The following is a 12,165-nucleotide window of genomic DNA, read 5'->3' as shown; positions in this document are numbered from 1 at the left end:
TGTTTCTTGTCATAGGCAGGTGTAGGAAGAATAAAATCAACGTAAATGAACCGTTTATTTCAACTTTAAAATCACCAAAATAGTAATTAAAGGGGGATTTTTGTCAGCTAATAAGGAGAATAATGATTTTATACTGCTCTCAAGAAACAATTACATTGGGTTGCCTGGGTGGCCTTGTCAGTTAAGCATCTGACTCTTGATTTCGGCTCAGGTCATGATCTCCTGATCTCAGGTCAATGACCTCATGTTGGACTCTGTGCTCAGTGCGGAGTCTGTTTAAGACTCTCTCTCTCTTCCTCTCTCTCTCTGCCCCTCACCATCCTCCCCCTACTCAAGTGTGCACTCTCTCTCTAAAGAAAAGGAAACAGGGCACCTGGGTGGCTCAGTGTGTTAAAGCCTCTGTCTTTGGCTCTGGTCATGATCCCAGGGTCCTGGGATCAAGCCTCGCATCGGGCTCTCTGCTCAGCAGGGAGCCTGCTTCCCCCACTCTCTCTGCCTGCCTCTCTGCCTACTTGTGATCTTTGTCTGTCAAATGAATAAATAAAATCTTAAAAAAATAAAATAAAAAAAGGAAACAGTTACATCTATCATACCTACCTTCTCACACTCCTTAGAGAATAGAAGAAGGAGGGAATGAGGAAGAGGGATGCAAGATACAGATTGGAGCGGTAAGTCACAGAAGAGCCTGTATCTATATTAGGTAAGGCTCTTGGCTGAAATCAGAAAGGAAGAGAGACTTCAGAATGCCCCACGTTGTTTTTCAAGCTCATAGAAGTAGAACACAAAAACAAAAACATGGGAGAAAGGAGCCAGGCCACCACCTCTCCCTTTATTAGCTTCTCCCCTGATCTGATTCAACAAAGTTTCTAGCTGGATGAACTGATGCTTGTATCAGAGGCCATTGACAAGGGAGATTCATGGGTTGGTACTGGTTTCTCTTCTTAGTGCCCATAAATGGATTCTATGCCACTCCCTGCTTGCGATATATGAGACCACTGATTTCCTTATGTGAGGTAGGATATTTTGGGGGTCTGTTCTGACTCCAAGTAGTTTTAATAAAATCCTTCAGTTATTTTGCTCCTTTGTGCATCTTATCATCGCAAGGATACTGAAGCAGTAGAAATAAAGCTTTCCTGGGCCTCCAAGTAAGAATTACCATGCAATGGGAAAAGCACTGCTGATGGACTTACTAGTTATGTGATCCTTGCATTTCTTTCACTACTTCAGCTAGAAGAGGGAGGTCATAATAATATCTCTGCAAGGGTTATTAGTATGATTCTCTCTCTATTCTTTTCCTCTCTTTCTCTCTCCCCTCACCCTCCACCACCATGCACAGACACAGACATTCACAGTGCTTAAAAACTGACTCATAAAGTATAATCAACAAATATTAGCTATGATGATGATGATGTAGGCAAGCCAGATTTTAGCATTATGAGCCTTAAACACATTCACATCAGAATTAGGAAAGAGTGGTCCTCCTAACTTCCTGGTTCAGAATCCACATCCTCCAGTCTCCCTTCAACACCTCTTGCCGTCTATCAACTCTTTCTCTTCCTCTAACTCCAAAACAATCCTGCCTTTTATCTGTATCAGCCTCACTTTTTATTCTCTCCTCAAGATCTTTCTCTCATCTTTGAGAGAAGGGGCTGAAGCCCAGCTACAGTATTGCCTGCAGAGGAGCTAACCAGACTTGGGCTTAAGCCTCTATTACCCTCTCCTGCTTCTGACTCTCCTTGTCAGGTTCTCATTCACTTAGCTTCAAGTAGAATGCTTTTCTCCACTTCTAAATGAGATCAAATACATGGGAAGACTAAGGTAAGTGTGGGTAGGAAGAAGGGAGGAAGCTAAAACTCATTGGCATGAGCTCCCTCTGATTACCACGTTTTCACTCAGCTCCATGTGTGCCCTCCCAGGTGTGAGCAACACAACCATATGCCTCTAGAAGAAGTAGCACAGTCATGGGTCAGATGCTCTGTGGACAGAGTCTACCAGTTTTGGCCTGTGCTTAGGCTTCTAATTCATGAATATTCAAATCTACTTAAGGGATGTGCAGGGGGCATGTCAACATTCTTGTTCTTGTCTTATATTAGTTAGATTAAGTTAGGGCGGGCTTTGGTAACAACCCTCGGAGCCTTAATCAAGTAAAACTTCCCTCTCATTCATACAGCACCTGTTGTGGGTTTGGGGGACTCTCCAGGGCTTCTCCTCATCATGATGACTCTGCTGATTAGACTGCTTTTATATACTGATTGCACCACTTCAACACAGGCTGTCTTGGTTGACTTGATAAGGGAAGAAGAGAAGAGTCATGCAATGGTAGTTAAATTCTGTGACCAAGAACCATTTTGTTCACATAGTATGGGGAAGCCAGGAAGTACAATTTTCCATGTGCCCAGAAAGTAGAGGATGTTGGTCAACACTAGTGATGTCTTCCATACCTCCCCATCTTTTTCTTTATCTGTTGTGATCTCCCAGGAGAAAGAATTATTATTTTGATCGGTCAGATCCCAGGGCAGGGTGTGTTTACTAAGAGTTCCAGGGCCATGTTAATTAAAGGTTATATAGTTGCATTTCAGCTCTTTTCTGAATTCTGTTTCTGCCGTTTTGAACAGAATCCCTTTGTGACCCACGCTATTACTCTTATGTTTGGGAGTTCTTAATCCTTTCTAGCTGGCTAGTGGTATCAGTGCGATTTAAGAGGGAACGTGCTTCACAGAAAAGTATCATAAAATGTTCTCCTAGGGTATCAGAGATTTGACCAGCTAATAATGGAGTTAGTTTTTGATTTACAATTTGGTATTACTACTTATGGGTAGAGATTTCCTGTGGGCCTCCCAAGCATATTTCACATAGCATTAAGTCAAGTATTTCTGGATCTTCTGGTCAACTACCATCATGATCCTACTTTACATAAGCACCCAAGCATGTGTGTTCTCTCTGGGAAGTGAAGAATTAAAAAAAAAAAATTATATTGTATCTTTTCCCATTCTAAAGTAGTAGGCATATATTTATTGCAGATAATAAGGAATTTGAAAGGGATTCCAGATAAACATTTTATTTCACTGTTTATCTCTTTTCTGTTGTCCTCATGTACTGGGTGTTCCAAATTCTAAAAATCTCTGCTTGTTATGTCACTTGTATCAAGTATCAACTTTATCATGAACTCCTTCTAGATTAAGTTGAAATTTACTCTTCTCGTGTACCCAAACATTAGCAAATTAATCTCATTCTTCCTGACATTGTAGTGGACTGTTTCCTTGTCACCCTGCTTAGATTATGTATTTCTTGAGAACAAGGAACATATCTGTGTCATCCCTGCATGGTCCATAATATTGGGCATGGATGGCTTTGTGTTAAATGAATAATAATTGTACTTATTGACTATTTTGGTTAAAAAGCAGCCTTCTCTCTATAGTTGTCAATCAGATTTTCTTCCTACACTTTTCTAGCAGATTTTTGCCTTGTCTTAAATGAGTCCACTGAACCATATGACTAGAACTTCCTCATTCCCCTCTTTCTCACCTCAAATCTCCCTGTTTTCATCTTAGTCTCTGAACAAGTGTTCCTTTTTATAACCAAGTCTGACAATCTCTTTCTTTGGATTCCACTAAGAATTTTGGAGGTAATTTTACTTTTCTTCTCCTTTTTATGTTCAACTTCTCCTGCATACAGATGCCTTCCTCTTGACTGAGAAACTTGTTATGGTCTTTCCTTTTTTTTTTTTTTTTTCCCGTTTCAAGTTTTTAAATTCTGGTTAGTTAACATATAGTGTAATATTGGTTTCAGGAGTAGAATTTGGTGATTTGTCATGTACATATAATTCCAGTGCTCATCACAACAAGTGCTCGCCATAAATACCCATCCTCTATTTAATCATTAAGGTCTTTCTTAAAGGTAACTTATCTTTTGTGTGGCTTTTTACTAAAGTTAAGAGTCCCATCTTTTCCCTTATTTTCATTTCCAACATTCTTGAAGGACTGTTTATATCTGCTGCCTCATTTCTAATACTCATTTCTAATACTATGTCCCACAGAAGGTTGTTGGCGCTCCACTAATTATTAAAACACAATAATCCTTATATTTAATCCTCTTGAACATCTTTTAAAAAGATTGTATTTATTTTTTGAGGGGAGGTGGGGAGGGACAGAAAAGCAAGAAGAATCCCACTGAGGGGGAAATCCATTATGGGGTTCAATCCCAGAACCCTGAGACCATGACCCGAGCTGAAGTCAGATGTGTAACAGATTGAGCTGCCCAGGAGCTCTCTCTTGAACATTTTTTGCAGCATTTTATTCTTTTATCTTCTCTTCATTTTCTTTTTTGTGGCCGCTCTTGATTTATACTCTTCAGGTAGTTCTCAATCTCTTCTATTTCTTCTCTGATAATCCCTTCATGAACTCCTCTTAAGGCAAACTCTTCAGAACGCTGTCTACTTTCGACTTTATTCGCACATGCTGTTGGCAATGTCAGCCATAGGAGAAGAGACTTGTTGGTTAAAAGATAGTGAAATGCATGATAAACAATATGTGTAGTTCTTCTAGGACCACATACTATGTACACTATTTTTAAACCATTTTTCTCACAGCACATTTTCTATATACATTAGATCACTATCAGTGATTCTGCAGGTAAACAATTCTTGAGTGATATACACAACTTTATGAAAGTAGTCTACCCAGCATCTAATGATGCAAAACTCTTCTATCATGATTGGTTATCAGTGTGAAGAGTTTCCAATCCTGAGGAAACCAGAAAGGTATTCATATTCTTCATAAATATTTTTTGACTGCGTTTTGTGGGGGTAAGCCCCCTCCTGAAGCAGTTGATGATTTCACTGTCTAATTTTTTATTTTTCTTTCCAGAATGAGTTCTGGGAGGGTTCCATGGACGGTGCTTCTGCTAGTGAGTGTAATTAGACTGGATTTCTCCAGGACTCAAGGCAGAGACTCTCCAGGTAAGAACAGAGCAATTTTTTCAGGTGTGTATGCAAGAATGGGCATGGGGGAGGGATGTATTTCCCTGTAGGTCCAGGCTGCAGACTGGAACTGGCTTCTGGCTTCAAAGTATTCTTCCCTTTGAAATTAAAATATGCCTCCTCTCTTTACCATACACAATGGACTGCTAGGAAAAGGGACTTCCTGTGCCGCAGCTTCAAGGAGAAGGATGCTAGAATGAAGGGAAACATTTTGTTTTGCTTAGAGTCCTTATTGTATCAATGTCAGTCTGAAGAACTATATCGACTGGGGCCAGCTTGAGAATAGCTGTCATTTTTTCCAGACAGGAGTTTGCTCTGATGATTGCAACTGTTTTTATATTTATCCAACTGGGATATATGTGGACAAAAGAAATTGGAAACAAAGGTTTCCTCTCTTGGCATTTATTAACCCCAGTTTTGAGAAATAAAAGAAGTTGAATGCATTATGCCTGTCCTCAGGTTCCTGGGTATTTATTACCATTATTTTTCTAGCCAAGGAGATGGGCTGTGTGAACATGAGGCAGTATTATACCCTGAACACATACTTTTTGGCAGAAAACAGGATATAATGCACTAAAAACAGAGCCTGTTTGAATGTCAAAGTTTCATTAAACACAAAAGAGGAACAAACCTGGGAGGGTGGGGTGGATAGGAGAGGATCGTTATCTCCCAGAATAGAAACCTCTCTGAGTTTATAATGTCCATTAAACAACACAAATTAAAAAAAAAAAAGTCAGTTCAGATCTTAAATCTGACACAAATCTGACCCCCAAATAACTTTCTTTTTCTGATTTAAACTGTTATAAGGAAGAGCCCTGGAGGTTATAGCTGACTTTAGCTGCTAAGAGCTGATCCAGGAAGGAGCTGCCATCCCTAATGCTCAGCTCAGTGGTTCCCAGAGAAGGCCTCTGAGTTTGAGATGAAAGCAAATTTACAGCTCAGGATTGGCAATGCTTGTCCTTTAAGCCTTAACTCATGCTGTTTCTCCAGGTTAGATCTTTTCCGACCAACCTGCCTTATCAACGCATTTGAATTTCCTTTTATTTTTGTTGTTCTTGAGTGCATACAGAGAATTGTGTCAGTCTTACCCAGTGAGTTCATAGCACTCGGCAATCATCTGTCAGTGTAAGGACTCTCTCCTCTTTCCTGGTCTACATTTCCATGCCCTCCTTTCCTTGCAGATCTGTTCTAATGCGGCTGGAGTATGAGGCTGGCCTTTAGGAATATTTAGCGTTGTTTTTGATGTGTATTTTAAAATTTTTTAAAAAGTCGTTGTGCATTGAATCACATTCTGCTTCCTTTGTCTCTTAACACTATGCTTTTGTGCTCTGCTTCAGTGTTGTTTTCAATGGAAAATAGGTCAGGGAGGGCAAGTGGTTCTAGGTACAACTATGGTATAGAACTAGTACTCAAATCAACTGAAACATAACCTAGGGCCATTTGCCAATTTGTCCCTTTAAATTTTTCAGATCTTTAAGTCTATGACAGATATAATTGTGTCTTAGTCCATTCTGGCTGCTGTTACAAAATACCACAGACTAGATGGCTTATAAACAACAAAAATTTATTTCTCACAGTTCTGGAGTCTGGGAAGCCCAAGATCAAGGTGTCAGCATGGCTGTGTTCTGGTGGAGACTCTCTTCCTGGTTCATAGGTGGCACCTTCTTGTGTCCTCATGTGGTGGAAGGGGCTTGGGATCTCTCTGGAGCCTCCTTTATAAGGGCTAAGGGATTACACTCATGAGTGAGAGCCCCACCCTCATGACCCAAACACCTCTCAAAATCACCTCCTACTGATAACATCACCTTTGGGGGTTAGGATTTCAACACATGAATTTGGGGGTGGGGGTGGGGCACAAACACTCAGACCAGAGCCCACTGTGTGCTCAGTGAGTAAGAATTATAATTTTTCTCACCAATGAGGACAGATTACATAATTTTTGAGTGTCAAATTACATTGAAGAACATGAGCAGAGTAGACTTTGTATGAAAAACTCAAACCAATCACCATCAACATTAGTAAGGTGCTCTGAAAGTAGAAAATTATAACAGACAATGGAATTAAGTTTTTTTTAATTCCACCTTTAATGGCACTGTTTCATGTACCCCCCCCCCCGAAGGTTTAAGCTAACTATATATTCCCTATGGTAGGTATAGTGCCAATGATGCTGATAGTAATATTATTCTTTGAGTCATCAACTAGTATTATTCTACTTCACATCAACAAAGTTAATGAAATCATTACCTTATTTGAGCCAATGGAGGGGTGAGGTCTCTAAGTAAGAGTGCAAGGGGAAAGGTCCAAAAGAAATTCTTGGATAAAACCCATAGTGACTAAAAAGTAGAAGGAGAGTTAGTTTCACTTCAAAATGCCTAACTAGTCTGCATTTCTTTGTTGCCCAACCCATCCCCCATCACTCCTTCATTTCACTCCAGAAAGAATGTGTAGAATGAACCTGTTAAGGACAAGAGTACTATTGAACTATTTTATTTGGGGATGGATGTTTTCAAGTTGATAACAAAAGGAGCTAAAAGCTTGGGATTCTGAAAACTTGGCTTGGAAAAACCAGCACAGTGTCAGCAAAACATAAAGGGTCAAAAACTATTTGTGGCATGAATGTTTATGTCTCTTGGGACTCTCTCTTTGACTTGTCTTTTTTTGGGTTACATGTCTTCTGCTTGGCTGGCCAAAGAAGCCTCAGGCTTCTTTCCACAATGGTAGGAACCAGGGTGCTAAACTGAACGAGGTTGGGGTTCAGGGGAAAAGAGGCTACTTTGACCTGTTTACTGAGTTCAAAAGGCCTCCTCCCAAATCCATGGGGTCTGGCATTATTTACCATGATATGGTTTCCTAAAAGTAGGGGTTGGTTTAAAGTGTTTTTGTTGTCGTTTTCTAGAAGATTTTGTGATTCAGGCAAAGGCTGACTGTTACTTCATCAATGGGACAGAGAAGGTGCAGTTTGTGGTGAGATTCATTTTTAACTTGGAAGAGTATGCACGTTTCGACAGCCACGTGGGAAAGTTTGTGGCATTGACAGAGCTGGGGAAGCCTGACGCTGAGCTGTGGAACCATCGGCCAGATATACTGGAGAGGAGTAGAGCTTCTGTGGATGCCCTCTGCAGGCACAACTATAAGCTGGGTGCACCCTTCACTGTGGGGAGGAAAGGTGAGCTGGAAGGTGAGGTCTGGTGGGGTTCAGGCATCTCCCACGTGTGAGCCTGACCATGGGCTTTACTTCCTTATGATAGGCAATTTCCTGCTTCAGGATAAATGTCTTATGAGCAGGGGAGTCCTTTCGTCCCCAACTGTGATCCACTCTTTTTCCTCACAGGTCAGGTCACTGTGGTCTTGATCCCAGACCTCCAAAGTTCTCAAGGACATTAAGTCACAGTGGGCTCTCAAGTAGAAGGGATAATTGTGGGAGTCTCTGATAAGGACTAACTCCTCTTTGGGGCATTGACATACCCAGTTTCTGAGTCTTGGAGGCAAAAATTTCTTCCCATTTCCAGTTTCCATTTGGGTGGGGTGAGAAGGAGATTAAGTGCAGAGACAGTCTCTTGAGGAACCTGTCCTGGCTTGGTGGTTTTCCTTCATAATGTATCATTTTTTTCTCCCCTTCCAGTACAACCAGAGGTGACAGTGCATCCAGAGAGGACCCCATCCCTGCAGCATCGCAGTCTGCTTCTCTGCTCTGTGACCGGTTTCTATCCAGGCGACATCAAGATCAGGTGGTTCCGGAATGGGCAGGAGGAGAGGGTTGGTGTCCTATCCACTGGCCTGGTCAGGAATGGAGACTGGACCTTCCAGACAATGGTGATGCTGGAAATGACTCCTGCACTTGGAGATGTCTACACCTGCCTTGTTAATCATGCCAGCCTGCTGAGCCCTGTTTCGGTGGAGTGGAGTGAGAATCTGCTTCTTATACTCTCTGGGTCCGACTCAGGGTGATGCTGCCTTAGCACAGGGCCTCTGTGACCTCCACGTTCATCTTGGTCCCAACACTCATTCTTCTTTCCCCTGATCTGAGGGAGTCATGGAAATTGGGGTCCTTGGGTTAGAGTGGGAGTAGACATGGCAGATATTTCTGCTTGTATCTTCCAAGAAATGAGGAGGTCTAATCACTTCATCACTTATTTCCAACTGTGGGAACTAGTGTCCTCTCATACTTTGTCTTAGGAAGTTAGCGGGCATTCTTGTGGGCTGTAGGAATCAGTTACAGATTCTATGGATGCAAACCTTGGTGTCAAAGAACCTTTTCTAAATGTATTTCTTTTCTCAATAGTATTTGATTTGGTGTCTGGTACAGGCTCTGGGATTCCAGGAAGATGCACCAAATATTGGGAACTTTTTACTAATTTTAAGACCCGTTTCCCCTAGGAGCTCAGTTGGCATATTCTTGGAGAAAGATGCTAAGTGGAATTGCAGCCTTCCTGCTTGGGCTGATCTTCGTTCTGGTGGGGACAGTCATCTGCCTCAGGGCTCAGAAAGGTAAATGAGCTTTTCAGGAGTCTCTTACCACCTGCCCCATGGCTTTTCTCACTTCGCCTGACTTCCAAGATGTGAGGCAGGGAAAGCTGCCCAGGAAAACTATTCAGGAATAGTCCTTTCTGAAGCCAGAAATATTTCAGGAGAGGTCAGCAAAGATGGGGGTCTGATATTTCAGGTCACCCCCTACCCTTCATGATAATCACATTTGGTCCTAATGAGGGGCATTCTGTTTCTTCCCTCTCATTCCAGGATATGCGGAGACTCGGTTGTCTGGTGATGAGGTAAAGTCTTTGTCCTTGTCTTTGGGTGGCCAGTTGCTTTCCCAAAGCTTTGGCCAGATGGGGATGTCTTGGGGATAGGATGTGAAGCTGGCTCTGGCTGGGTGGCCTTGGGTGCTGAGTCTCTGTAATGGGATGGGGGTCCCTCCTGAGACCTTGATCACCGTCCCTGCAGGTCTTAAGTGCAGTTTCATCACCACAACCCTGCTAAGAGGTCCCAACCAAACCTTCTTGCCCTGGAGCCTGAAGTAGTACCGAGGAGCCAGAGCCCAGAACTAAGTGAGCCCTATGAGTTACATCATCCTCTTTCCAACTGTGCTCACCACTATCTCCAGAAGACAAACATGCAGAGGCACTGTTCCTCTTTCACTGTTTTTTTATGACCTTTTTTGCTGTAAAATAAAAACTGAGATACCAATAACCACACAAAATATAGACTTTTTTTTCATTTATTTATTTTCAGCATAACAGTATCATTATTTTTTCACCACACCCAGTGCTCCATGCAATCCATGCCCTCTATAATACCCATCACCTGGTACCCCGACCTCCTACACCCCCACCACTTGAAACCCCTCAGATTGTTTTTCAGAATCTATAGTCTCTCATGATTCACCTCCCCTTCCAATTTACCCCAACCCCCTTCTCTCTAACTCCCCATGTTCTCCATGCTATTTGTTATGCTCCACAAATAAGTGAAACCGTATGATAATTGACTCTCTATGCTTGACTTATTTCACTCAGCATAATCTCTTCCAGTCCCGTCCATGTTGCTACAAAAGGTGGGTATTCGTCCTTTCTGATGGAGGTATAATACTCCATAGTGTATATGGACCACATCTTCCTTATCCATTCATCCATTGAAGGGCATCTTGGTTCTTTCCATAGTTTGGTGACCGTGGCCATTGCTGCTATAAACATTGGGGTTCAGATGGCCCTTCTTTTCACTACATCTGTATCTTTGGGGTAAATACCCTGGAGTGCAATTGCGGGTCATAGGGAAGTTCTATTTTTAATTTCTTGAGGAATCTCCACACTGTTCTCCAAAAAGGCTGCACCAACTTGCATTCCCAACAGTGTAAGAGGGTTCCCCTTTCTCCACATCCTCTCCAACACATGTTGTTTCCTGTCTTGCTAATTTTGGCCATTCTAACTGGTGTAAGGTGATATCTCAATGTAGTTTTAATTTGAATCTCCCTGATGGCTAGTGATGATGAACATCTTTTTCATGTGTCTGATAGCCATTTGTATGTCTTGATTGGAGAAGTGTCTGTCCATATCTTCTGCCCATTTTTGATATGATTGTCTATTTTGTGTGTGTTGAGTTTGAGGAGTTCATTATAGATCCTGGATATCAACCTTTTGTCTGTACTGTCATTTGCAAATATCTTCTCCCATTCTGTGGGTTGCCTCTTTGTTTTCTTGACTGTTTCCTTTGCTGTGCAGAAGCTTTTGATTTTGATGAAGTCCCCAAAATTCATCTTTGCTTTTGTTTCCTTTGCCTTTGGAGACATATCTTGAAAGAAGTTGCTGTGGCTGATATCGAAGAGATTACTGCCTATGTTCTCCTCTAGGATTCTGATGGATTCCTGTCTCACGTTGAGTCTTTTATCCATTTTGAGTTTATCTTTGTGTACGGTGTAAGAGAATGGTCGAGTTTCATTCTTCTACATACAGCTGCCCAGTTTTCCCAGCACCATTTATTGAAGAGACTTTTTTCCACTGTATATTTTTTCCTGTTTTGTCAAAGATTATTTGCCCATAGAGTTGAGGGTCCATATCTGGGCTCTCTACTCTGTTCCACTGGTCTATGTGTCTGTTTTTATGCCAGTACCATGCTGTCTTGGTGATCACAGCTTTGTAGAAAAGCTTGAAATCAGGTAACGTGATGACCCCAGTTTTATTTTTTTTTTCAACATTTCCTTAGTGATTCGGGGTCTCTTCTGATTCCATAAAAATTTTAGGATTATTTGCTCCAGCTCTTTGAAGAATACCGGTGGAATTTTGATCGGAATGGCATTAAAAGTATAGATTGCTCTAGGCAGTATAGACGTTTTAACAATGTTTATTCTTCCGATCCAAGAACATGGAATGGTCTTCCATCTTTTTGTGTCTTCTTCAGTTTCTTTCATGAGTGTTCTATAGTTCCTCGAGTACAGATCCTTTACCTCTTTGGTTAGGTTTATTCCCAGGTATCTTATGGTTCTTGGTGCTATAGTAAATGGAATCGAGTCTCTAATTTCCCTTTCTGTATTTTCATTGTTAGTGTATAAGAAAGCCACTGATTTCTGTACATTGACTTTGTATCTTGCCACGTTGCTGAATTGCTGTATGAGTTCTAGTAGTTTGGGGGTGGAGTCTTTTGGGTTTTCCATAAAAAGAATCATGTCATCTTCTAAGAGAGAGAGTTTGACTTCTTCA

At 41.5% G+C, this 12,165-nt stretch overlaps 1 protein-coding gene across 1 annotated transcript; it reads left to right on the top strand.

The window, feature by feature from the left end:
• Positions 1-4,865: 4,865 nt before the first annotated feature.
• On the top strand, positions 4,866-10,175 carry LOC101690706 (HLA class II histocompatibility antigen, DO beta chain). The gene is made up of 6 exons (XM_045081435.1): positions 4,866-4,957; positions 7,875-8,144; positions 8,601-8,882; positions 9,356-9,466; positions 9,716-9,747; positions 9,920-10,175. Exons 1-6 carry the CDS (start codon positions 4,867-4,869, stop codon positions 9,953-9,955), a joined length of 822 nt encoding a protein of 273 aa, XP_044937370.1. The 5' UTR covers position 4,866; the 3' UTR covers positions 9,956-10,175.
• The last annotated feature ends 1,990 nt before the right edge of the window (positions 10,176-12,165 follow it).

Source organism: Mustela putorius, unplaced genomic scaffold, assembly GCF_011764305.1.
Source record: "Mustela putorius furo isolate JIRA1106 unplaced genomic scaffold, ASM1176430v1.1 tig00000567_pilon_pilon_pilon, whole genome shotgun sequence".
NCBI lineage: Eukaryota > Metazoa > Chordata > Mammalia > Carnivora > Mustelidae > Mustela > Mustela putorius.
The sequence above is the reverse complement of the archived record's forward strand: the minus strand, read 5'-3'. Positions and strand labels throughout refer to the sequence as shown.